Genomic DNA, 27,649 nt, shown 5'->3' with positions numbered 1-27,649 from the left:
TGATAACATATAAGGCTTAAAGCCTTGTTAAGAGAGGGAAAAAAAAAAAAAAACTGGACTGGAATGGAAAACAATCAGGGATGAACATTGAGGAGAGATTTATATTCTACAAAGACATATTTGATCAATAAATTAATCCTGTTTCTGTATAGTGTTAAAGGTGACAAGGTTTACTCACAGTGTTGCACAATTGGCATTATCAACCTTGAATAAGGCAAATACTTATTGCATGAAATAATAGATTTAAAGAATCATACTTGTTCTAAATGAAATAATATACCAGGTCTGTGACTTCATACTTCAAATATCTTTTTTTCAGAAAAACTTAAATTAAATTCAGGAATTGAAATAATTTGCAACTACTGGTGAGCATTCTTGAGCATGCGAAATATACAGGAACCGATAGCGTTCCTTGTGTTGGAGGGGGGACATATCAAAGTGTGCACAGGAAGTGTATCGCAATGAACGCGTCGTTTGAACGCGAATGGTGTGTAGTAGCAAGCTGTTAGCTTTATACAGTTTTCATTGCATGCTTACCGCCAACAAGGCTATATGTAACTTTACGGGGAGAACTTGAGCTCGTCAGTGTAAGTTTCATTATCGCCATATTTGATTCGTTTGGCCTTTGAACAAACAATGTAAAACGATATGTAAAGTTATAACTACAGTACATAGTTAGCTAGCTAACTGGTTCTGATGTAGTTCACTTGCTTGCTAACTTCATTTCAATGTTTTGAAATTAGCCTGCTAACCTGCTACATAGCCAACAGGTGTGTGTAACGTTACTTCTATTGATGCAGCATAGCTATTTTCGTGAAATGTTAAAATTGTACACATGATAGGTTGGTACAGCTATAGCTAGCTACCCAGCATGTTAGCTAGCTGACCAACCAACCTATCGAGCACCGAGGATAGCACATGTAAACTACAGCAAAAGTGCATCTTGGACGCGTTAGCTAGTTAACTAGGAGATGTTGGAAAGTTGCTTCATAGCTATCTTGTCAGTAGATGGAATTTCACCATTAGTGTTTGAGTCTTCAGCACACATTTACTGAGTTTCTTTGATTTCAGAACGTCTGTTTCAGAAACATGGAGAAAGTCACTTACATGAAGAAGACGTCTGCGCCGTCGGTTTCCCAAATCAATGCAGAATATGTTACACAGGTAGCCCGGCTTGCAGAAGTTATTGGTGTTTAACTCTCTAGTTCCCTCCTTTGAGCGGTGTCTGTAGTGGTAATTGTCAGTGTTACCAAAGTGCCCAGTGTTTTACGGAGTTGCCATCTACTGTATTGACATTGATTAATCAGTCATTTGAGGCCTTGATTGCATTTGTGATGTATTAGAGAAACTTGTTTTCTTTTTTTCCCATTGCTGCTAATTTGTCATGGTTTTTCTTTTTTTAAAAGGGACGTGACACATTTATTCGTATATGTAGTTGAAGTTAGCTGCAAGTTCTTGATTGTGATGTAGGAAATTTAACAACCTGTAATTATTTTAATACAGCTGGCAAATAAATACTGGGCGCCTCATTCGAAGAATAAACTGCCCTTTGATCCAAAGGTAGGTTTATTCATTTATTTTATTTATGGTCTGTGAGTGTGTAATTGTTCCAACACTAATGCATGGTGATTTGTCCTTATGCAGGTCATGGAGGATATTTATCAGAAGGAAATCCTCCAGTCCAAGTGAGTGAGCCTTCAGAGAGATTTCCACACAGGGCATGAAAATAACCTTTGTCACCGACTGTCCAGAGTAATTTGTGGATTCTAAAACAGCCGCATTACCTTTTTACAATATGATACAATTTGAGTGTTTACCTGCCAAAATGGCTACTAGAGGGATTACTATTAGCCACAATCAAAATGCTTATAGTATTTGGCTGGTGGTGGGTATTCATTTTACACACTGTGCAGTAGTTATCTTCAATTTTGGGGCACTGTAATAATAGGCGGCATTAGCTCAGGAGGTAAGAGCAGTCGGAGGGTTGCTGGTTTGATCCCTGCCCTGGGTTCGTCAGTGTCCCTGAGCAAGATACCTAACCCCCAATTGCTCCTGACGAGCTGGTTAGTGACTTGCACGGGAGCCATTTGCTGTTGGCGTATGAGTGTGTGTCTGAATGGGTTAATGAAAGGCAGTCCATTTAATAGCCCTTCTATTCTGTCACTATTTCTGTTTTTGATTAATGTGGAAAAAGATATATTGCTCTTTCTGATATTGTTCCCAGGTTTGCAATTAGGAAAATCATGCTCCTAGAGTTCAGGTAAGTGTCTCCATCTTAAATGTGTTTTTGAATTCTTGCCTGCTAAATTACGACTGGAAAGCAGGGAATTGACATGGAGTCTGTGCTGTATCTTAGTCAGTACCTGGAGAGTTACCTGTGGGTGAACTACACTCCTGATGTGTCCAGCTGTGGCTATCTCATGTCCATCTGCTGCATCGTCAATGAGAAGTTCAGAGAGAATGTCCCGGCGTGGGAGGTAAGAGGTGGTGTTCTCTACGCGGTTTTGCTTGACTTATATGGCCATGTTCTAAGCTAACGACAAGGGAATATTTCATTGTAATGAATGCAATTCTGTATAGTGTTAACCTAATTTCTCCACTTACAATTACTGACTATAATACAATTAGATTTGTTACAATAGTAACGAAATTAATCAAGAAAATCAATTTTGATAGATCTCAGTGCTTTACAGTGAAGGTGGATGTCTCCAACTGCTGTGTGTGCGTTCGTGTGTGTTTTTTGTAACTGTTAAAAGTTGAAACCGTTAATATTGTTAAAGTATATATAGTTTTTAAATGGCTACTTAGACCTTTTTTTGTAATTGCCGTTTACCTACTTCTCCCAGCTCTTTTAATTCTTTTCTATTTAATGTATTTCTGTCCAACCATTTCCACCGTTTTTGGTTTCCCAGGTTTTTAAGAAGAAACCTGAGCACTTCCCGTACTTCTTCAAGTGTGTGATGGACGCGTCGCTGATGGAGGAAAACGTCAGCCTCTCGCTCCGAGAACAGACCGTGCTGCTGCTCTTCCTGGATCACTGCTTCAACAGTCTGGTGCGTACGGGAGCCAACTGCGGCACTGCGGCTGGGCCTGGGAGCTCGGCCTGTGCTCCTGAAAATGCCCAAAACTAAAATAGTCTTACGAGTTAAGGTCAAGGTTACCTGCATCTGTATGATCAGGTGGCTGCAGAGCACAAGCAGGATGCTGCTTTCCCGGTATTATCTACATTAGTTGAAGTAGTTTCTTCCATTAGAATAAAAATATGTTTTATGAGAGAATTAATTGGAATTATTTTCGATTTACTTCCATCATTTGTGAACGCATGTGCCCTTCTCTTATGTTGAGTTGAGAGATTTGAGTTTTTCACTTTATTCCAGGTGATGGCCAGATTTGGTTTAGCCTGTCTTTTTTAATGAGTGAAAATTACTGCATCTAATTAATTGCATTTTACATGTACCCATTACTTTCTCTGCAGTATCAGCCAAAATCCAAATGTCATTTGTGTCATACAGGACTCGACAGTGCTCCCATTTTAGGAGCATTTGCCCAAAATAATTGATGTGTGCTAATGGTGGAAATAATTTGGGAGCACATCTATTAACTAGGATGCATTAGTGTGTCCTCCTTGGAAAGAAATGTTAGCACAGAGCCCTGATAAATTTAGAAATCCCCATAATAATCATAAAATAACCTCATGAATTCTGCAGCCATCCCAAAAGACATTTAAGTCAAGCTATAAATAAGTCTCAGTGTCGCATGCTTTCTGAATCCTCCAAGTACAGCAGTTAGAGTTCTCATTAAAAGGAACCCAAGAATCGTGTTGTACCCATGGTGAAAATGTTTTCTTCCACAGGAAGTGGACTTGATCCGGGAGGAAGTGCTGAGGCTGTTCTCCCCGCGCATGTGGATATGTCTGATACCTGTAAGTGGGGCTGAGGTCTTAATAAATTTCAGTGACAAATATCTGCAATGTAATATTTGGTAAAGGAACCGATAGTGTTCCTTGTGTTGGAGGGGGGACATATCAAAGTGCACAGGAAGTGTATCGCAATGAACGCGTCGTTTGAATGCGAATGGTGTGTAGTAGCAAGCTGGCTGTTAGATTTATACAGTTTTCATTGCATGCTTACCGCCAACAAGGCTATATGTAACTTTACGGGGAGAACTTGAGCTCGTCAGTGTAAGTTTCATGGTCTTTAAAATTTTATATTCTGGGCATGTTGAACAACAATTTTAGGGTATAGTTATTTAAGTGTGTATCTGTGGCTTAAATATCTCACTTGGTGTCCCGTGTTTCATGTGTGCGGTGTGAAATGTGCAGTAAAGTTTTAAGAGTCCTCCTGCATTTCCCCCCTAGTCCCGACTCCAGCAGGAACTGAAGAAGGTTCCCAAGCTGCAGAAAGTGTGGAAGTCCATCAAGAAGAATTATGACAAGATGGACGAGAAGGCCGCAGCACAGTAAGGCCTGACCACCACGGCCCCTCCCGTGTGCCTTTTCATTCCTGTTAAACTCCAGTCCTGGAGGGCTGCAATGTCTGCTCCTTTCTGGTGTGTTTCACCACAAGGGATTAATTTCATTGGCTAAGTCCGCACTCTGTGTTCTGAACTTCTTATGATGATTTGAAAGGAAACGAATGTCTGCGGGCACTGAGGTCCTCCATTACTGGACTTTTGACACCCCTGGTTACTTGAGGGAAAGAACCCTTGATTATTAATTGCATATAATTTGTTTTCCAGGTCTAATAAGGAAAGGACGTTCCTTTCCTTACTCATTAAGAAATTCCTCGGAGTTCTGATGTCCATCTCGCCATCCGGTAGGTTTGCTGATTTAGGCTTTTATAACTGCTGAATAAGAGCATACGTGTCATAGGTGAGGGGAAGCTATCCATCACATCACATAAATACCAGCTCTTTCTGTACAACCGGGTGTCTAGTAATGGCTACTTCTGATTGGGATATCCGTAATTGCTCGTGCATTGTTTTGGTGCTGCCTGAACAATGTTTCAGCTTACACATTGAACCATGTGGTTACGCAGCCAACACAAAACAATCTCAGTATGTTGCTGCCCTGTAGTGGAAATGTTCTGACATTCACAAACATTCCAGTAATGGTGCAAGCATGTTTTGTCTTAGCTGGATTCCTACACGTCTTTCATTGTATGTTCATTTGGTAGTAAATCAGAAGACATTTGATTCTGTGCGTATGTACAAAATGTCATTCCCCCTTCAGGAATAACATTTTGTCACACTTGTGTCAGTGTGAGCATTTCCATCTTTGCTGCTCCTGTCTCCCCATACCCTTTGCGCTTTTAGTTTAGTATTTATTAGTGATGTGACGCACCTTCGAGAACCGTGGACACAGCCACAGGCGACCCACGGCTGTGGGTAACAAAGTGCGACATGGCCGCCCCCCTCCGCAGTGTAAGAATAGACCTGCGGTCTGACGCTCGGCGGGGGGAGGTTCTGCTGAGAGAACACTCTGATCCGTTCCGTCAGCGGGACACGAGACGCCCGGCGAGGACCGGTATCCCAGCATGCCTCTGCCCAGAGAGGGAGAGACAGGGCGGGGGTCTCGGTCCTGCGGTCGCTCCCCGGCTCAGCGGGAGTGCTCGGCAGGAGACCGGGTCCGTGTCTACACTTGTTTGTGTCACACGTCAAAGTTCAGACCGCCCACCTCCTGACCCTTGCCATTTCGTTTGGTGTCTGCTGTTGGTAAATGGGGGTGACATCAGCTCAGTAGGTGAGAGCGGTCATCCGGCAGTCGGAGGGTTGCCAGTTCGATCCCCTGCTCTGGGTGTGTCGAAGTGTCCGTGCGCTCCCGCCAGCTGGTTGGCGCCTTGCATGGCAGCCTTTCGCCGTGCGTGTGTGCGTGCGTGTGCGCGTGTGTGCGCCTGTGTGTGTGTGTGTGTGTACTCGTGCGTGCGTTTGTCCATTCACACAGTCCTGTGAAGCAGCAGGTCTGAGCTCTCCTCTCTCTCCTTCAGGGCCCGTCTCCATGGAGAAGGTGCATTACTGCGAGAGGTTCATCGAGCTCATGATTGACCTTGAGGTAGGGGAAAAACACATCCATATGTTTGTGTGTACGTGTTGAATGTGGAATATGTGTGCTGGTTTCGGAAGGTCAGATTAGATGTTACCCGTCTTTGTGAGTAATGGGTGTGAACTTTCAAGCGGCCCAGCTAAAATGATGACTGATTTGTATAGAATTACTTCACACAAACCTGATTTTTGCTTTAGACTTAATCCTGTTAATTAAGGGGATGTCGATTATTCTGGTGAGAAAGTGGCACCCTTCTGTCCTGCTTCACACCCTCCTGGATGTCCTGATGTGAAACCCTACACCAGGGGCCCCCAAGCCCCCACTGCCTGAGTCCAGGATGGGGTCGGATGAAATTGTTTGTGGAAAAAAAATATGTGAATAGTAGGCTACTAAATGTCAAACATCACAACAACCATTGTCTGTTTTTATGGTATTTGTTTTTCACTGCTGTAAAGCACTGTGCTTTATGCTCAAATAAAGCTGTGATATTATCACCCAAATATAATACAGCGATAGGGTGCAAGAGGTCATGGTATACCTCTAATATAGTCATGGCTAAGCAGTGTTGTTGGGCATGAGGTGTGTTTTTTGAACATTCATTTGGGATCCCATCAGAAAAAGGTTTGAGACCCTCTGCATTCTACTATTCCTATAGCATCTGAAAGGGGATGTAGTGTCACTGTTCTGCAGTAGTCAGAAGGGTCCTCATGTTCTCTGTCTGGTGTGGCAGCCTGGCCTTTCTTTGATTGCAGTATGCAGCCCCCTGAGAAATATGTGAGCCGTCTATGAAATGTCTTCTCGTCTTTTTATTCAGCTTGAAGCAGTTAATTCTTCCCTTTGCAATCTGAAATGTTTTTGTTGGGAAAGCTTTTCTTGGGTGTTAATGTGATTGCGTCAGCGGGTTTCGCACCTGGTAATCCATCCATAGCTGACTGAAGATCATTGAGAGTATCTCTTCTGGTTCCTTCTTTTTCAAGTTCAGGTTCTGTGGACTACTACTGTCTCTTTTTTTATCCCAGCACGAATCGGTCTAATGTCAAATGTGGGTTGTCCATAACAAATTAAGCTACCAAGTATTGGAAGGTGTGACATTTTCTGACTTAGCCAAAGTTGTTGCATAATACTTACTTGTACAAACATAAGTACACTCCATTTATAGTTATGGAGTGTGTGTATGGAGGTAGGGCAAGTCCCATCATTAACCAATAGTAATGTCATCATAAATTTAAAATGGGTGTTCAGGTCCAGGAGTTTACATGTTCTCCCCGTGTTTGCGTGGGTTTCCTCCGGGTACTCCGGTGTCCTCCCACAGTCCAAAGACATGCAGGTTAGGCTGATTGGAGAGTCTAAATTGCCCATAGGTATGAGTGTGTGAGTGAATGGTGTGTTTGCCCTGTGATGGACTGGTGACCTGTCCAGGGTGTATTCCTGCCTTTCGCCCACTGTATGCTGGGATAGGCTCCAGCCCCCCTGCGACCCTGTTCAGGATAAGCGGGTTAAGATAATGGATGGATGGATGGATGGATGTTCAGGTCCATCTGTGGTGTTGATTTCCACCCCTGTGTCCTGGCAGGCTCTCCTCCCAACACGCCGCTGGTTCAACGCCCTGCTGGACGACTCACACCTGGTGGTCAGCTGTCACCTGTCCAACCTCACCCAGAGAGAGAAGGAGGGGCATCTCTTCTGCCAGGTGAGAAACCATGACTCCGGGCTTTCATGTACATCTTTAATACGGCAGGGCTTAATGCATTGCAAATACTTGACGAATATGTGCTCACCTTGCAATTTCAAATTTGTAAAGGGAGTAAAGATTACATTCTGTGATACAGCTCGTGTGCATTTGCTCTAAGAATTGTCTGAGGTAACTAATGCGGTATCAGTAACAGACAGCACTGAAATGCCTGCATTGCAGCACCCTCATGCATCTCAACTAAGATCACTGCAGAGATCTACCTCGTTGCATACATATGTCCTGTTGTTTTAGACTGTTGTTTTAATTGAGTGCGTAGATGGCTATACAGATACACTAGGCTTTGGACGTGGAAGTAGTTTAGGCTGTGGGCTCTGGACCTCCCTGAAAAGCACAGCACAGTACCACACTGCCATGGCGTACACACACGCTTTGTACATTCACCTTACTTATGCCTATGCTAATGGTATGTGACGGGTACACTGGCTTTATCCATTCACCCTGCTTATGTCCGCGCTAACTAAGCGCTAACAGTATGTGACGTGTACACTGGCTTTATCCATTCACCCTGCTTATGCCTGCGCTAACTGAGCGCTAATGGTATGTGACGTGCACACTGGTTTTATCCATTCACACTGCTTATGTCCATGCTAACTGAGCGCTAATAGTATGTGAAGTGTACACTGGCTTTATCCATTCACCCTGCTTATGCCCGTGCTAACGGAGTGCTAACGGTATGTGACGTGCACACTGGCTTTATCCACGCGCCTTGCTTATGCCCGTGCTAACAGTATGTGACGTGCACACTGGCTTTATCCATTCGCCCTGCTTATGCCCGTGCTAACGGAGTGCTAACGGTATGTGACGCGCACACTGGCTTTATCAATGCGCCCTGCTTATGCCCGTGCTAACCGAACGCTAACTGCGCGTGTCGCGTCTCTGCAGCTGCTGGACATGCTGAAGTTCTACACGGGCTTCGAGATCAACGACCAGACCGGGATCGCCCTCACGGAGAACGAGATGACCTCGCTGCACTACGAGCAAATCACCTCCCTCCAGGTAAACACCTCCCTCCCTCCCCAGCTCAGGCTCGTTCCGGTCCCGAGCGCTCCGCTCCGCGTGTTTTAACTCCACCTCGCTGCGGTCTTTGGGGACCGCAGACGGCGTCCACGTTCATACCAGAATCGGTCTCTCATCAGATCCGCGGGCTGATTAAGACCCGCTCCGCTGGGCACGGGTGACCGCACAGGCAGGTGTCGGGTTGATAAATTCAATTACGGAAATGGAAAAGGTTGTTTGCGTCACGGCCGCCGTTGTGCAGCGAACGCGCTGCACCTGTCTGGGCTGACTGTAAGCCAAGTTTAAATGCAGATGAGCCGGAGGTAATGGGGGAAGGTGATGAATCGCTGGGTCGGCCGCTGGCACGCCTCTCTCCTCCCTGTCGCGTGTGTGTGATTTATCTGAGCGAGAAGAGTGCTGATGTGTTCATATCTAGGGCTGCCCCCCGCTAAGGATTTCTTTAGTCGCTAGTTTACTTCCATGTCCACTAACTAGCCTTAGTCGCTAGTTTGGAACGGCGATTCAACTTGCTGTTCAGATTTTCCATCCTATATTATTGACTTGTGTGGATATATTTGGCCAACAGAAAATGTACTGGTCAGCTATTTCAGCACACATTTCGGCACCAAGCCAGTGTTTTCCTCAGGAATATTAAACATGCTTTCATGCGGTAGTGTGTGTGATATATCTGAGAGAGGACAGCGTTGATGTGTGTCTGTGTGTTCCAGAGGGCCGCTTTCGCACACTTCCCAGAGCTGCAGGACTTCGCTCTGTCCAACGTGGCAGCGGTGGACACCCGGGAGTCCCTCAGCAAGCAGTTCGGCCACCTCAGGTACGTCCACGTCTCATACCCACACACACACACCTCAGGTATCTATACCTCTCATATGCACACACACCTCAGGTATCTATACCTCTCATATGCACACACCTCAATTATCTATACCTCTCATATGCACACACCTCAGGTATCTATACCTCTCATATGCACACACACCTCAGGTATCTATACCTCTCATATGCACACACACCTCAGGTATCTATACCTCTCATATGCACACACACCTCAGGTATCTATACCTCTCATATGCACACACACACACCTCAGGTATCTATACCTATCATATGCACACACACCTCAGGTATCTATACCTCTCATGTGCACACACACCTCAGGTATCTATACCTCTCATATGCACACACCTCAGGTATCTATACCTCTCATATGCACACACACATCAGGTATCTATACCTCTCATATGCACACACCTCAATTATCTATACCTCTCATATGCACACACACCTCAGGTATCTATACCTCTCATATGCACACACACCTCAGGTATCTATACCTCTCATATGCACACACACCTCAGGTATCTATACCTCTCATATGCACACACACCTCAGGTATCTATACCTCTCATATGCACACACACCTCAGGTATCTATACCTCTCATATGCACACACACCTCGGGTATCTATACCTCTCATATGCACACACACACACCTCAGGTATCTATACCTCTCATATGCACACACCTCAGGTATCTATACCTCTCATATTCACACACACCTCAGGTATCTACCTCTCATATGCACACACCTCAATTATCTATACCTCTCATATGCACACACCTCAGGTATCTATACCTCTCATATGAACACACCTCAGGATCTATACCTCTCATATGCACACACACCTCAGGTATCTTTACCTCTCATACCCACACACACACCTCAGGTATCTATACCTCTCATATGCACACACCTCAGGTATCTATACCTCTCATGCACACACCTCAGGTATCTATACCTCTCATATGCACACACACCTCAGGTATCTATACCTCTCATATGCACACACACCTCGGGTATCTATACCTCTCATATGCACACACACCTCAGGTATCTATACCTCTCATATGCACACACACCTCAGGTATCTATACCTCTCATATGCACACACACCTCAGGTATCTATACCTCTCATATGCTCACACACCTCGGGTATCTGTACCTCTCATGTGCACACACACACACACCTCAGGTATCTATACCTCTCATATGCACACACACACCTCTGTTATCTATACCTATCTCATGCGTACACACTGAGTATCTACCTTTCATATGTATGCACGCACCAGGTACGTCCACGTGTCGAACGCACACACACCTCAGGTATCTACACCTTTCATATGCACATCTTATATACAAACCCTGCCCTGCTGTATCCACGTGACATATACCTTCACAATTTGAGTGCGTCTTCATCTCACGCGCACACCAGCGTGGGTCTGTCCACGTGACGTGTAGGTGACGCAGCGTGTTTGTCCGTGTTCATTGTGGTTACTCAGCTCGGATGTGTCCAGGTCTCACGTGCGCGTCTCGCGTGGGCCCATGACTCAGGCAGGAGCTGTCTGTGTGGTACTCATCACCGCGTCACGAGTTCAGGCACGCTACGGAAGCGTGCGGCGTCACTGACCCGTTCCGCCCTCCCGCTGCTCCACCTTCACATCTGCTCTCCCGGTGTTGAGCAGATGTTTCGGCCCCTCTGTTTATCGCCGTTTCATAAGGGGTGAGGGGCGGGGAGGGCGTCTCTCAGAAAGCCCTCGCATTTCCACCTGGCCTGTCTTCACACGTCAGGGGCCTTTACACCCAGTATGACTGGTCCACTGTGGTTTGTGTTTCAAGTCCCGCACACAGTCGCATATCTGGAGGTTTTAAATGGTATTTGGATCTGGGCTCTCTGGAGTTGGAGTGGAAAGCCATGGCACCTGAGCTGAAATGTGGTTTCATGTTTGGTGTGTAGCTGTCATTAGTCGTGGTTTTGTGTTTGGCGTGTAGCTGTCATTAGCTGTGGTTTTGTGTTTGGCGTGTAGCTGTCATTAGTCGTGGTTTTGTGTTTGGTGTGTAGCTGCCATTAGCTGTGGTTTTGTGTTTGGTGTGTAGCTGTCACTAGCTGTGGTTTGGTGTTTGGTGTATAGCTCTCATTAGCTGTGGTTTGGTGTTTGGTGTGTAGCTCTCATTAGCTGTGTTTTGTGTTTGGTGTGTAGCTGTCATTAGCTGTGGTTTTGTGTTTGGTGTGTAGCTGTCACTAGCTGTGGTTTGGTGTTTGGTGTATAGCTCTCATTAGCTGTGGTTTGGTGTTTGGTGTGTAGCTCTCATTAGCTGTGTTTTGTGTTTGGTGTGTAGCTTTCATTAGCTGTGTTTTGTGTTTGGTGTGTAGCTGTCATTAGCTGTTGTTTTGTGTTTGGTGTGTAGCTGTCATTAGCTGTTGTTTTGTGTTTGGTGTGTAGCTGTCATTAGCTGTGGTTTTGTGTTTGGTGTGTAGCTGTCATTAGCTGTGGTTTTGTGTTTGGTGTGTAGCTGTCATTAGCTGACCTCAGATCAGCTCAGGTGACGGCCGGATGCCATCCCTTCCTTTATTTCGGCACTGCTTTTCAGGGCAGGGTGGAACCGGCCCTTTGACACTCACGCGGGGGCGCATTGTCCTCAGTGGCACTTTTACGGGCAGACACGAGGACAGCCACTCGCCCCGAACTCGAAGTCAGCTTTTTCGGGGCGGGGTAGGGCAGGGCGAACCCCGGCCCTCGGCCGTTGTGGGTCGTCCCGTCCGTGCACCGCAAGCATAAAACTGTGACACGAACATCAGTCACGACGGAGGCCACAGCTCACGACATCTGTCACGGAGGGGGCCCCCGTCAGAAGCACAAAGCGCTTGTGTCATCACGAGTCCGTTTGATTAGCCCGTGCCCCCGTGCGCGGCCGCCCGGCTCTGTGAGATGCAAACGGGGTTTGATTCCGTAATCCTGCTGCGCCCGTGCCTTTTGCCACCCTGCTGACGCCGCGCAAAACGCTGCATCAAAGCGGTCTTGACGGCTAATGAGCGGCGAGGGACAAATATCCCGGAGCCGGTTCGCATTTCGCAGACGTTAAAGTCGCCGTTGCCTCGCCGTCACGCCTGTTTGGACGCGAAAACATCCTGAAGATGTTTGGTGAGCTTCGGAAATCGAAAATCTTCTTTTCTCTCTCCCCTGCAGTCCCAACACCCTCCACCGGGTGGCATCGTACCTCTGTCTCTTACCAGAGCTGCCTGAAGGACAGGACACAACCCACGAGAAGGAGGTCCTCCTTGAACTTCTGGTAGGTGATGGAAAAAAGGTCCTCTGATTCAGCAATGCCATTTTCTCCTCCCGTAACGGCTAAATAAAGTGTGAAATCAGTGTTTAGTCGTATCGTTTGTACACAAAACGAGTGTACAGCGTAATGGGGTTAGGTTGTCTTATTAGCGACCGGTTGTTCGTGTCTTTGACCTTGAAATGTATCTACTGTTGAGGTTTGTCTGGTAGTGGACAGCAGCATTTAAAAGGACACCAGAGCAGGTCCCGGATTAAAGTCCGCTTAACCCCCGGTCCCCACTCCACCCACTGTCTGCCGGACCCTTGCCCTAATTCACAGGCCTTCCCACATTATCATCAGGAGTTAAAATGGCTGACCTCTTTTCGCTTCATGATGCACTTGGGCCCCTTTTGACCTGCTGAGGAGGAGTGCACAGTAATTAACTCAAGATATTATTTCATATTTCATGATGGTGGGGCCTGAATTTGTATGACCTGGGTTGCCCTGGGCAGCTGTCATTGTAAGGATTATGCTCTTGTGTGTGTGTAATGTGGCAAATATCACAGCAAAGCAGAATGCATACAACATTTATAATTAAGATTTCTAATTAATCTCCAGACAATAACTTCATGGACTGGTTGCTGACATTGTTTTCAGTTCCATATTCATTTCACTCGTTTTTTAAAATGAACCTTGGCAGATGGCAGTGTATATTTTAGTTTTGTGAAAGATCTTGCAGGTTACGGATACAATGGTACGATGATACTACAATGGTAAATGCAGTATATGCACTTGTCCAGGGCAACTATACTAGTGTACTTTGCATATCATGTAATTATACAGCTGGATATTTATTGCAGTTCAGGCTCCTTGTTGAAAGTACAGTGTGATTTGCAAGCCCAGGCTAAGTTGCCGGTTCTTCAAGGCCCTTTAAAAGATGTGTTTGAGGCTGAGTTCTCCTGGCTGTTGGGCACTGTGGAGGCCAGAGCTGGATAATCACAGACCCACCTCACATCCGGCTGGGCTCTGAAACTGACCCTCTGGTCACGAGCCGTCTGTCCTGAGCCCAGCCCAGTTCAGCAGTGTCTGAGGTCTGCCCCGGAGGTGTGAACGTGTGCGCTCTCTTTCTCCCTCCCTCCTCCCTCTCTTTCTCTGCCTCTGGCTCACTCTGCCTCTCACTCTCTCTGCCCCCCTCTCTTTGCCTCTCTGCCTCTCTTTCTCTCTCTCTCTCTCTCTCTCTCTTTCTCTCTCTCTCTCTCTCTCTCTCTGTACCCTGTCTTGCTCTCTCTCTTCTTCCTTCTGTCCCTCTCTTTCTCTCTGCTTCCCTCTCTCTGCTTTCCTCCCTCTCTCTGCTTCCCTCCCTCTCTCTGCTTCCCTCCCTCTCTCTCTCTCTCTCTCTCTCTCTCTGTACCCTGTCTTGCTCTCTCTTCTTCCTTCTGTCCCTCTCTTTCTCTCTGCTTCCCTCTCTGATTCTCTCTGCCTCTCTCTGCTTCTCTCTCTCTCTCTCTCTCTCTCTCTCTCTCTCTCTCTCTCTCTCTCTCTCTCTCTCTCTCTCTCTCTCTCTCTCTCTCTCTCTCTCTCTCTCTCTCTCTCCCTCCCTCCCTCCCTCCCCCCCCCTCTCTCCGCGAGAGGGATGATGGGACTGGGGAGGGGATTGGGCGCAGAACTCATTTGCGTAATTATGTAAATCTAAATGAAAATCGCTGTAAATGAAATATCTGTAATCTCTGCCTTTGCTTGAGAAATTCCAATTACAGTAATGGATGCGAGCGGGAGCTTTAGCGTGGCTACCTGAATCCCTCCACAGCCACGTGCTCACGCCGCCTCGCACTCTAACGTCGCCTTACCGTCCTCCTCTCCCATCCTGCTCTCCATGTTTACGTGGGAGTACAAATCTGTGGTTACTATTAGTTTTACTGATAGTAATGCTCCCCCATTTTACTGTAAGTGGATTGTCGTGAGCATCTGCGATTCCACTGACCGTAATTTGTGCATTTGTTTTCTCTGTCCTGGGCTAGTAACAGGGTATGTTCTCCAAATATCCCTTGGCCTGCTATTTAATCCTTTGATGAATAGGCTTTTTGGCATGTTTCTTCAAAATTCGAAGTGTTCTGGAGCCCCATTGCTTTGAATTATCAGTAGTGATTCTTGCATCAGCATTAGGATGTTCAATTAAGAACTTTCTAGCCACATATTTGTGCTCCCACTCACACTTGGTTAACCATCCCAGGAGACCTCTATTGACTGTGCCCTGCTGCAATCGAGTGGCCAGCAACAGCAGCACTGTTAGTTAAAGGCTTGCGACCTTCGGGCTTGTGAATTCGGGTTGGAGGAGCGGTCTGGTTGTGACACCACGCTGTTCAAAAAGTCAAACAGCTGTTTCACTGCGTGCACTCCCACCTCATATCTGTGCAGGGTAGGGTAGAGAGGAGTTCTGACTCGTCATGACTATCTTTTGTTTCAGGTGTCACGTCATGAGAGAAGAATCTCCCAGATTGAGCAACTTAACCAGATGCCCCTGTACCCTACGGAGAAGATTATCTGGGATGAGAACATTGTGCCCACTGAGTATTATTCTGGTGAAGGTAGGGATTCCTGGAACGTTCTCTCCTGATCCTTACTGAGCTCTTAAAGAAGCGCTTAATACACTGTTTATCTTATCCTGGAGAGTCTTGCCGCAGGACCACTTCGCAATGCTGAGTTGGATTCTTCCAAAGCACTTAAGGCTCCTCTTGTTGAGTTAAACATAATGTGGGGTTTTGGAAAGACTTGCAGCAACGCAAGTGGTAGGGCTGGACTCTTATTACTCAAAGTGTAACGTTCGGATATTGAGCAAATATTAATGCACGCTCTCGCATTAACCGTGGATCCACAGGTTGCCTGGCTCTGCCCAAGCTGAACCTGCAGTTCCTCACTCTGCACGACTACCTGCTGAGAAACTTCAACCTTTTCCGCCTGGAGTCCACCTACGAGATCAGGCAGGACATCGAGGACGTGGTCTCGCGTATGAAGCCCTGGTGAGCATTACGCACACTGTTGGGGATTTGTGTGGATTTTAAAGTGTGTAGTAGGCCTTCTCAACCGTGTTCCTGGAAATCTACCAACCTCTTGGTTTTCACTCCAACCCGAACAAAGCATACATCAATCAACAGCAAGAGATCTCAATGGTTGCCAATTTGTAGAACCAGGTGTGCTGAATTAGGTTTAAAATGAAAACCTGCAGGATGGTAGATCTCCAGGAACGGGGTTTGGCAGCGGTGTATAGTATTGGTGGGAGCTGTGGACATCAGGAGGCAGTACTTCTGGGAGTTTCACTGCTTTGCTCTCCCATGAGCCTGTGCAATGCCAGGCTGACATCAGTGTGACCGTGAGGAACCCAGACCCTGTGGAAGTCCTGTTTGCCCGGTAACATTAATACTGTACACACCACCCACAGCGACCAGCCCCTGCGGAGACTCCAGCCCGCGTTCTGAGTGTGTGTTGGTCTGTGTCCCGCAGGCAGTCGGAGTACGGGGGTGTAGTTTTCGGGGGCTGGGCCCGCATGGCACAGACCATCCTGTCCTTCTCCATCGTGGAAGTGGCCAAGCCCAACATCGGAGACAACTGGCCGGCCAGAGTCCGGGCGGACATCACCATCAACCTCAACGTGCGCGACCACATCAAGCACGAGTGGGAAGGTCGGTCGTCCGTCTTCTTCCAGGAGGCCCGTAAACGCCTCCCGCCCCGCAGTAAAACGCTTTAATCCCGCTCGCTTCATCCTTGACCTGTCCTATCCCGGCTTTATTTGCTGTGTCAAGAGCCGCGGCGGGTTTCAGCATGTGTTTATGTGCGTGTGTGCCTAGAAGTGTCGCTTATTCATGCATGTAGTTTTATGAAAACTGAAATAAGAATAATTTTGACTTGACTGTTGTTCATGGAAAGCGGCACGGATGGTGCAGTGGGTAGCACTGCCGCCTCACAGCAAGGAGGTCCTGGGTTCGAATCCCCGTCGCCCGGGGCCTCTCTGTGCGGAGTTTGCATGTTCCCCCCGTGTCTGCGTGGGTTTCCTCCGGGTACTCCGGTTTCCTCCCACAGTCCAAAGACATGCATGTTAGGCTGATTGGAGAGTCTAAATTGCCCGTAGGTATGTGTGTGTGTGAGTGAATGGTGTGTGTGCCCTGCGATGGACTGGCGACCTGTCCAGGGTGTATTCCTGCCTTTCGCCCAATGTATGCTGGGATAGGCTCCAGCCCCCCTGCGACCCTGTTCAGGATAAGCGGGTTCAGATAATGGATGGATGGATGGATGGATGTTGTTCATGGATGGTCCATGACGTGCTCGGAGTTCATAAACTGCACTGCCGAGCTTGCATAAGCTGAGTTGTAAGGCGTAAGGAAGGAAAAACACTGAAAGGAACCTTTTTATCTTTCCACGCCTTATGGAAACGCTGCCTTCATCCGGTCTGTATGTGGGAGGCTTTGCCAGACTGAGCGCAGTTCTCTGGCCGCCCAGCCCTGTTCCTGCATATTTACGGCCCTAGAGGGATCTTGGAAAAACGCTGGTCTCGATTGTGCCATTTTCAATGTACGTCTCGTTAGCATCGCTGACAGCTGGGCTGGAGGAACGCTACGCCGCAGACTTGATTAGTAGAACATATAAATTGCTGCTTAATGGATGGCTAAATTGGATAATGGATTTTAAATGTACCATGGCAATTTGCATATAAGGGATATTAACTCTTTCGGCATTTCCTTACGAACTTTCATGAAGTTGACGTCTGCGTGTCTCGTAATGCTAATTCCCCTGAGAGCTTCCAGTTCTGGGTGCAGTTCTGTTTATTGAAATGAGCTGCTTAGCTTCTGTACTACTTAGCTTAGCAAGTTGCATTTCTCCCACAAACGGTGGTGAGTTTAAGGTGCTTAACTCCCGCTCTCATTACACCGCCGGTTCAAGATATAAAATATGCTCATGAAAAGAGCCAGTTAATTCAAAAAGTACGAGGACTTTGCATTCTAATAAGTGCAAATGTTTCTGTTTTGTGAAAGACTTGAGCACAAATCTGGCTTAAAAAATTGTTCGGCTACATTTTAGCCCTTGAAATGTAAATTCATGCTAAGCAAAAAAAAATTCCAATAAATTAAAAGCATAAAAAGGTCAGATATGCCCTATGAATTGTGAACAGACCGCTCTGTGCTGAAGGACAGTTTTGTAACTGAAACTCATACTGTCCTGCATTCGTTAGCGTCTGTGTCTGGCGTGGCGGTGTTGCTGATGTACAGTAACCCCACAGTGTCCCAGTCACCCGCCGCAGAGAACCGCTTGTTCTTACCCGCATAATCATCCCCTCCTATGGTGGCTCCGCGCTCTCTCCCCTCTTTGTCTTTCAGTCCTGGAGGGGGCTGTAATCCCCTCCTCCCTGTATAATCACAGCCTCATGTTTTAAAGATCAGCGGCGCTGACTGGGCGCTGTTTTACCTCCCGCTCTCTCTCTCCCCCGCCCCCCAGGGCTGCGGAAACACGACGTCTGCTTTCTGGTCACGGTGCGGCCCACCCTGCCCTACGGCACGCGCTTCGACCGCCGCCAGCCCTTCGTGGGCCAGACGGGCCTGGTGTACGTGCGGGGCTGCGAGGTGCAGGGCATGCTGGACGAGAAGGGCCGCGTCATCGAGGAAGGTGAGGGAGATGACCCCTGTCCCCCTGTCCCCCTGTCCCCTGTCCCCTGGCCCCTGGCCCCTGGCCCCTGGCCCCTGGCCCCTGGCCCCTGTCTCCTGTCCCCCTGTCCCCCGCCCCCTGTCCCCCTGTCCCCCTGTCCCCCTGTCCCCTGTCTCCTGTCCCCTGTCCCCTGTCTCCTGTCTCCTGTCCCCTGGCCCCCTCCCCGCTGATGGATATCGCTACATTATCGCCAACATTCCATTATCGCTCGACTCTGTTGCTAATAAAAAGGATAAAAAGGAGCGCATCGCCGATGCGGTGTCATGGCAAGCTGAAGACATGGAAGCTAGTTGAGGAGACTGATTACAGATGGCAACGTATCATAAGCTTGTGATGACAATTGAGACTGGGATGGGGTCAAAGTTCAGTACAATTTATATCTCGGCAACGGGCACAACGAGGATAGCGACGACATGAAATCATCTGTCGTTCTAGAATGAACCATGAAATGTGATAATCGCTGGTGGCAACAATCATGCATTGCTAAAGCATAACTGGCCTTTATAGTAAGGCTGGGCTTATTGGAATGAGGGGTGCACCAGTCTGCTGGCGTGCTCGGTAACAGATTCTTTAATGTTAAATACGGGGCGGCCTGTAGCGTAGCGGTTAAGGTAAATGACTGGGACACGCAAGGTCGGTGGTTCTAATCCCGGTGTAGCCACAATAAGATCCGCATTCTGCAGTCTCCTGCTTAGTCTAATCAACTGTGCGTCGCTCTGGATAAGAGCATCTGCCAAATGCCAATAATAATAATAATAATAAATAAACATTTAATCATAAAATTGTATTTATTTTATTTGACTTTTTAATTGTCAGAGTAAGGTGTTAAAGTGTGTACGGCAGACTCTCGTACCTCCCTCTGGTCCTCATTCGCTCCCAGAAACAAAGCAGCTTTTATCTCCTCAGAGCCAAGCTGCACGAGCCGCTCTCCACCAGAGAAAGGGCTCTGAGACTCCTTAATTGGGTCTGCTGCTGTAAAGTGTGCTTTAAACACAGAGGAAGAGCGCAACTCTGCTTGTAATCATTCTGAGAAAATCGTTAACAGTCCCACCCTTGATCTGAATATGATAATCTCTTCCATTGGGACTTGCCTACACATGCAATAATCATAATCATAGATTGTGAATCTCAACAAAGGAATGTTACCATTTTAGTAATATTTACATTGCTGAATATATTTATACATATATATATTTAGCAATATATATATTTTGACGCCTTACCGTAGCTTATTCCCCACTCTGTGCTGTGTTGACGTGTGTGCACAGCGCTTTGTGCTGGGATGTTGTTCTTAAGAGTCCGCTGCGGTCCTGCAGTGTGCTTCAGATCCTCTGACTGGGCCTATCCCTGTCCCAGTATTGGCCTGTCAGCACATCAGGGACCTGCGGTGTTGGTGACGAGCATGTTGAGTTCACAGGGAGGGGCCCCTTGGCTGAGAGGGCTGGAGGCTCTCAGCAGGAGTCAGGTGGACATTCTCAACATCTCACTGCTTTAACCGTTGGTGGTGTCAGATCACTTGTACTAGAATGTTCTTACCTCCTGCATTCTAATGCTGATGTAACAATCACAAATGGTAATTGAACGCAATGGAATTCTAGAACACTGCCTTAGAATTTTGAACCTTTTTTTGTGTGTTCCTCAGTCTTCTAGAACACTTTTACATCAGTATTAGAATTTCCAGTTTAGAACATTCTAATGCTATATTTGTGATCTCACACCTTAAAGGGTTAAAATACAAGGGAGCTTGTTGTTTTTGACACTGTCTCATTGTCTCTTCATTCTTCACTTCCATCGATGGCCCGCATTATCGCTGCTATAGGGAGTTGGGCTCTCAGTCGGCCTGTCTGATAAAATGAAGGTGGCGTAAAATAAATGTTTAAAAATACCATAATGTTCTCTCCTTGGCTGGCCAGATTGTTGGGGCAGGGGGCAGCGCCTGGAGTCGGTCACATGGCAGTTTCCAGCAGGTTCAGGGCACTAGTAGTCAAAGTGCTTTCAAAGTCACCTCCAGTGCACGTTCATCCCTCCTTATGCAGCCGCTCAGAGATCACGTCGGTCCCCTCTGATCTCACGCCATTACGTTCCCCTCTGATCTAACGCCATTAAACCGCTGTCTGCTGGTGCTGCTCCAGCTCTACACAGGCTTTCTGAAACGCAACGAAAGCATCAAAACCTCTTTCAGACGCTTGGTAGTGCAGGCTACTAAGATGGAGGCCTATGCACCTGATGTGAGTGATTAGATGTGAGTAATGATGTGAGTCAGTTTCTGATTAGATGATGCATCAGATTTGAACTCATTTGGGTGTTGGTCGAACAGGCTCATGGTAACCCCAGTGTTGCTGTAAATCAGGCGTTCCCGAACGACGTGACCTCAGATAAATGTCCAGACATTTACGTGATCCCGACACCCCACCCATTCAACACGCCTCATGCCTAAAAACACCATATCGCATGGCCTCTCATGTCTTACTGCTTTGTTGTAGTTTGACTTTTTATTTTTATTTTTCCCCCCAAAGAAAACACTTCAGATGACCCCACATGGGGTTCCGAACCACAGTTTGGGAGTTCCACTGCTGTAAATGATTTTGGCAGTTTAACGGTGCTCCAGGAGGCACCCTAACAAAAACAACTGGCCCGGCCACTCGGACCCTGTCCCCGGTCTAACCACGCACCAGCCCAACCCTGTCCCCACCCCCCGGCCCAACCCTGTCCCCACCCCCCTGGCCCAACCCTGTCCCCACCCCCCCCCGCCCAACCCTATCCCCACCCCCCCGGCCCAACCCTGTCCCCGCCCCCCCGGCCCAACCCTGTCTCCGCCCCCCCGGCCCAACCCTGTCCCTGGCCCCCCGGCCCAACCGTGTCCGCGCACCCTGTGGCCCAACCCTGTCCCCGCCCCCTCCCTGGCCCGGCCCCGTCCCGGCCCAACCTTGTCCCCAGGCTCAACCCTGTCACTGCTCTGTCATCTGGGGAGATGGGTTTGCGGCGAGGTCACAGAGAGGCGTTCTCCCGTTTCGCTGCGAGACATTCCGCCAGGGCTCCGCAGGCTGTGGAGCGCAGGGAGGTCTGTCCTCAGGGGCCCGCTGACAGGCCGCTGAGTGGCACCCATGTCGCCGGCCTTCGCCCGTCCCTGAGGTATTAATAGAGGCTGATGTTCGTGCTGAGGTGGGAGTCTTACTCCCTGGGCCAGGAGAAGCCCACCGAGAATGTTTGGGGTTGGGGGTCGACACTTTGCTGATTTATATTGTCTTCCAAACTTGTTTGCGTTCTTGGCATGGCTGAATATGTCTCCGATGTCAAGGCCAGTTCCCTGTCACTTTGCTACGCCCACCGGTGTCTGAACGTGCCAACCTTGGGACCTCAGTCCAGACCTGATCTCCCAGCGGTCCTCTCTCAGCCCCTCGGGTTTGGTCTGGTTCTCAATGTTTTCACCACCCGTCACCGTTGGGATTTTCTCTCCACTGCGAGCCGTGGAGTGCCGTTTATTTTGAAGCCCGATGCAAATTTTTACCTTGAGAAGGGTCTGCTCAAAGAGTATTACAATGAGGACCTAATCAGGCTTAAGGACTCTAGTCTTGATGGGCTGCAGTCCTGCTGATTTCTTTGGTCTCCTCAATTGTCTAATCTGTGACCTCACAATCAGTTGTTCTATTTATAATGTTGTGCAAATGACCTGTGTGGCTGCAAAATATTTGAAATAATTAGTTGTCTTTTCAAATATCTAAAGAAATGGAAAGATTTAGCAGATGAATGAACAGCTCTGTGGATACTCATTCCTATATTGCTCTTATAGATGGCAACTATTTCAATTCCACGATTGATTAATACAAATGGGAAATGCGTATATGCTGTATATTTTTATTTTTCATCAATGTATGTTATGTTTCTTATGTTTTTATTTTGATAAAAATTTTGACTGGTCTTTTTCTTTTTTTCTTTTTTTTTTCCTCCCGTTGAGGTTTGATTGAGTCTGACTGGTCTTCTTTTTTTTTTTTTTGAGGTCCCGATCCCAAACCCAAACTGAAGGGTGACTCCAGAACCTTCCGTGTGTGGCTGGACCCCAACCAGTACCAGCAGGACATGACCAACAGCATCCAGCACGGCACGGAGGACCCCTACGAGACCTTCAACATCATCATGAGGCGGAAGCCCAAGGAGAACAACTTCAAGGTCGGTGGCAAAATCTCCCTTAAATCCGGGCCCTCCGGTGAACGCGGGGGAGGCCTTGAGTTATTCTCCCTGAGCCCCGGCGATCGATCACCCCGCTGACAGCGGCCAGGTGCCTGGAGCCCGGCCGGGGAGCGCTGGAGCTCCAGGCCATCCCCCCCCCCATCGGCCTGGCGCCCAGGACGGTGACCTTGTGTCGGGGCCGCTGGAAGCGTGCGAAGGCCTCCCGGTGTGACGGGATTAAGCCGCCGAGCTCCGAGCGCGGCGTCTGGCCTTCCCGGCCTCCTGAAAGTGCTGCGTCTTTTCATCCAAGAGAATCGGGTCCTCCGGGAATCCCTGTATGTGGCGGCAGGGCCAGCTTCGACAGACGGTGACAGATCGGTCCCGATCGATTCATTTCGGTTGCCGAATTGGTTCGAGTCCATCCGAATATTTCGCCGGTCACCGAAAAATATCTCGCGAACTCCAGATGAATCTAGCACGGGAACTTGTGCGCGGAGCGCCGCACCGTGTGCGGCTGGAGTTCTCTGAATCGCCCTCGTACGGTCTCCAGGTTACGGGAGCGTTTGTTTACTCCGCAGAGGTTGTTCAGGGTCTCGGCTCCTCCGAGCGCTTGGGTTTGGGCCGCGAGCCCGGAAGCGGGTCGTCACGTGCGCCGGTTTCCACGGCGATCCCGGTCGGACCCCAGCCCCCCCGCTCCGCTCTGTAGGGCGGACGCGCTGCGGTGTCTGCAGGTCCCCCCCGCCCGGCCCATGTGTGGCCTAAATATAAACCAGGAAAAAAAAAAAACGCCATTGATCCTCATCCAATCGGACAGGAAGGCCTTATCCAATCAGACAGGAAGTCCTCTCGCTGGAGATCTCCCTCCGTTTCTCCCCAGCACTGGGGCTGTGTTTGCTGCTCCTTCTCCTCCTCCTCCTCCTCCACCTCCTCTCTTCCAGCCCTTCTCCCTGCTGTTTAGGAGACCTGCTCCTTTTAACCCCTCCTCCGCTCCTGTTTCTTTGAAAATTTCCGATTTAAATCTTGTTTTGCTTTTTTGTTTTCGGCACAGCAAAATTCCTAATGACGAATGGCTCAAGGTTTCCTGTATGAAATGTGGAGGCTGTGTTTTTGTGTTTGTTCCCTGTTAATGAGATGTAAATGTTAATCAGTGGGTATGTTTGATCAGAAGGAGATGTGTAATTACGTTCAGCCGGCAGGCTGTATGACATGAAATGGGGCACAAATCATCCCAGACCAGTCCTGGAGAGTCCGCATAGCCTGGAGCATTCTGAAGCTGTGAATTCTTGCAACACGCTTTACATTTTACAATTAAGCCTGGTTTAATGAGGCTCCAAAATAATGTAGCCCTAGTTTTATGGATGTGTAAAACCTTAGTTTTAGAAAGCACTATCAATCTGCACTAAGTATGCACAAAATAATGAATTAAGAAAAGCCCATTGAAGACATAACTTACTAGAGGGGAAAAAAAGGTCACTTTATTCTAGTTTATTTCCGCACCAGCAATGCTACCCCTGATAATGTAGTACATAGGACTGGATATTGGTGAGAATCTGGTTGTGAGATCCACGTTTTGACTGGTGGAAAAGGTGCCATGAGGCTCCATTGTGTTAGCGGTCTGATCACAGCGACTAGTGATCGGTGCTCCTTCGCTCTGCCCTCGACAGGCTGTCCTGGAGACCATCAGGAACCTGATGAACACGGAGTGCGTCGTTCCGGACTGGCTGCACGACATCATCCTCGGCTACGGCAACCCGGGCAGCGCCCACTACTCCAAGATGCCCAACCCGATCAGCTCGCTGGACTTCAACGACACCTTCCTGTCCATTGACCACCTCAAGGCCTGTTTCCCCGGCTACAGTGTGAAGGTCACCGAAGAGAACCCCGCTCTCCAGGTCCCCCCCTTCAGGTAAGGGTCAAAGGTCATGTGGGAATGCGGGGCGGACCTCCCGTGGATGTTAAAGCCACTGTCTGGCGTAGTAATTAAGCACCTGGGCTTGTATTCGGACATGGTCGGTTTAATTCCCTGGTTGGGATCTTTACTTTAGTTCAGTCAGTGACTAGCCAGTGGGGTAATGGATGGATGGATGTTGATGGGGAGTAAAGGGTGGTGACTTTCTAACAAGTGCTGTTTCAGTCATCACTGGCAAAGTAGTATTAAACATTGCACAATTACAGTATTTCCAATTAAAACATAAACAAATTGTATGCACAATATATCTTTGCACCAGCTAGAGTTCGACAAAACGAAGTTTATGTAATAATGTGACTTTACGATGCTTGCCTGTCTGAACATAATTCGCTGTCCTGTACATAAAATCTGATGGGGCATAACAGTAATTACTCAACAGCTTGTTTTCGATTAGGATCTGAATATTGTGCTGTACCTGTTGGCTCCATGAACAGTAACGCCATTTCTCAAGGCTTCAATTATCCAACCCCATTTTCCAGTCCAATGTACTTCATAGACCCAATTAGGAAGGAATCGAATATCTACAGTATACGCATTTATTCAGGCCGGCGCAGTTACCTCTGGTTAACTGCTATGCTCCAGTAATGATCACCCGCAGCAAATAAAGATGCAAGAGGTTCACTCTGCATATTCTGCCAGGCAAAGCAGTTCATAATATGTCATGGACCCTGCTTTTCTTAATTAGAAGAGGCATTGTTTAATGAGTAATTAACTAAAATGGTCACAGTTTACAATTCCGTGCGCTCCCGCGAATGAAGAACAAGGTCTCTGTGCATGGGGCCATTTCGTCGAGACGCACGCTGGGTGCAATACGACCGCGTGTCTGTGTTTCTGCTGAATGTAGCCTCCTTCGTCTCTCCTCCAGGATCAAATTCCCCGAGCGAAGCGCGAAGGGGAAGAAACGCAAGGCGGACGAGGCCGAGGAAGAGGAGGGCGCGAAGGAGGACGAAGACCGCACCCTGGTGGTGGAGCCCCACGTGATCCCCAACAGGGGCCCGTACCCCTACAACCAGCCCAAGCGGTGAGAGGTCAGAGGTCACCAGGCGGGGTCAGGGGGCCCCCCGGGGCGTCTGACTCGCTGAGGCAGAATCGGACCCCCCTCCCCCCCGCTCCTCCACACAGCTGCGGTCGGGGCTTTGCCCTCGTTCCCACCAGTCAGGTCTCATATCCCTCCACCGTGTCCTCAGGCCCGCGATGAGCCACCTGCCCTGGGTTAAGATAAAACTGCCCCGTTTGGCCTTGAAAAGCCCCGGCGGACGCATTGGGACTTTACCTGCGAGGCCGTCTTAGCAAGCCCCTCGCGGCGCTGTGTGCACTTAGCCGAACACCGCGCCGAACGTGTTTACACGACATCCAGAGTGGCAGAGCTTGTACAGCCTTCCGAAGTTCTGTTAACCTTTCTTCCGCTATGTATTGTCCCATGTTCTCTGTTCCCGACAAAAAGCCGTATGATTTTTTAAAATCATTTTCTCGGTATGTTCTAGAGGATTCGCTTGGTTAAGAAGGTCCCCCTTCGTGTCTGGCCACATAGGCATTACATTACATTACATTACATTACATTACATTGCAGGCATTTAGCAGACGCTCTTATCCAGAGCAACGTACAACAAAGTGCAGGGACAAGTGTGATGAGGACCCTAGAGGACAGTACGGTTCCGCGTCCTAGTGACCATACAGATACAATTGGTACCCTTGACGAATACATCAACTTATGCACTAGCATACCACGGTTGGCAGCTAGAATACCCTGAGTACAACACATAAAGTAGGGTACATGGCACTGTCAGACGTTGCTGTTGCAGAATTTTTAACTTCTCCCTTATATGAGAGATAATTTATTTTGAAGTGGTCTTTTGTCATCATATATTTGTTACACCTGTTATTTCACGCTTGCATAAGTCTGGCTCTCTTTGATATTTAAATGAAGCTACACACAGCAACCTCTTTTGGTCCCAGCGGGTGGAACTTTCTTCACTGAATTTTGAAAAGTGCATGTCAGCTTAACTGTTTTACAAATTGTCTTTTTTGCTAAGACAATTGTTTTTGTCCCCCTGTGTGTTACATATTTTCTTCAGTCACTTCGTGTTAATTCTCCTTTTATCTTAACAGCAATACGATCCAGTTCACCCCGACACAGATTGAAGCTATCCGTGCAGGAATGCAGCCTGGGCTTACAATGGTATGGATTACTTTTTTATTTTGATTGTTTGTTGTTTTTTAAGCTAAGCAGACCAAACGTTATGTCTATGCCATATTATCTGACATCAGTTTAAAGGTACAATAGGTATGTTTTTTGAGTTAAAACATTGTTACAAGACCATTATAAACCCCTTCCTATCATTGGAAAAAGGACTCACTAACATGTTGACTGACCCTCTTCCTGTCTTTATAGACCTTAAATCCGGGTTTCAAAATATAAAGTTGACGACCTGACACTGCACCAAAACATAGTATAGCTGTACAATAATTCAAGCTCATTGTTTGAAAATAGGTTCTAATTGGCACAGCCAGTGGTGTGTGGCAGGGGGTTTTATCTTTAAATGTGCTTAGTTCACCACTGTTTTTCATTTCTGGGTCTCGCAAATTCAATAAATCTTTAATTCTTGTCCCTTTCAGAAGAAATGAGTTATTTGTGGTAAAATGTATGTGCAAAAAATGTCTGCAGGTCTTTGAATGCCTAGAATTCTGTGCTATATATTCTCATGCCAATTTGCTGGCGACTTGAGTGATAAATGTCTGGGCTCTGGGCAGTGGTGACCTTGTGCATACAGGAGGAGTGAGTAAAGTGGGATAAAACAGAGACCAGCTGCAGCAGTAAAACAGAGTGTGCCGTTATCCATTACAGGGAGAGGACAGTAACCGGTCACCTGTGTCCCTCAGTGAAGCTGGGACAGATTTCACAGGGAA

At 47.8% G+C, this 27,649-nt stretch overlaps 1 protein-coding gene across 1 annotated transcript in view; it reads left to right on the top strand.

Moving 5' to 3' along the window:
• Positions 1-431: 431 nt before the first annotated feature.
• The window catches only part of aqr (aquarius intron-binding spliceosomal factor), a 64,688-nt gene continuing 37,470 nt past the window's right edge, over positions 432-27,649 (top strand). The window contains exons 1-23 of the mRNA XM_061243144.1: positions 432-587; positions 1,072-1,164; positions 1,504-1,560; positions 1,645-1,685; positions 2,225-2,260; positions 2,357-2,477; positions 2,913-3,053; positions 3,854-3,922; positions 4,358-4,458; positions 4,738-4,814; positions 5,985-6,049; positions 7,614-7,730; positions 8,676-8,789; positions 9,518-9,621; positions 12,837-12,939; positions 15,380-15,500; positions 15,791-15,932; positions 16,414-16,592; positions 18,400-18,567; positions 22,604-22,773; positions 24,438-24,679; positions 25,608-25,763; positions 26,852-26,921. Coding sequence (XP_061099128.1) covers positions 1,090-1,164; positions 1,504-1,560; positions 1,645-1,685; positions 2,225-2,260; positions 2,357-2,477; positions 2,913-3,053; positions 3,854-3,922; positions 4,358-4,458; positions 4,738-4,814; positions 5,985-6,049; positions 7,614-7,730; positions 8,676-8,789; positions 9,518-9,621; positions 12,837-12,939; positions 15,380-15,500; positions 15,791-15,932; positions 16,414-16,592; positions 18,400-18,567; positions 22,604-22,773; positions 24,438-24,679; positions 25,608-25,763; positions 26,852-26,921 — 2,469 coding nt within the window. The 5' untranslated portion in view covers positions 432-587; positions 1,072-1,089. The remainder of the gene's footprint in view (positions 588-1,071; positions 1,165-1,503; positions 1,561-1,644; positions 1,686-2,224; positions 2,261-2,356; positions 2,478-2,912; positions 3,054-3,853; positions 3,923-4,357; positions 4,459-4,737; positions 4,815-5,984; positions 6,050-7,613; positions 7,731-8,675; positions 8,790-9,517; positions 9,622-12,836; positions 12,940-15,379; positions 15,501-15,790; positions 15,933-16,413; positions 16,593-18,399; positions 18,568-22,603; positions 22,774-24,437; positions 24,680-25,607; positions 25,764-26,851; positions 26,922-27,649) is intronic.

Source organism: Conger conger, chromosome 1 (genome assembly GCF_963514075.1).
Source record: "Conger conger chromosome 1, fConCon1.1, whole genome shotgun sequence".
In the NCBI taxonomy this organism is placed as follows: Eukaryota; Metazoa; Chordata; class Actinopteri; order Anguilliformes; family Congridae; genus Conger; species Conger conger.
The sequence above is the reverse complement of the archived record's forward strand: the minus strand, read 5'-3'. Positions and strand labels throughout refer to the sequence as shown.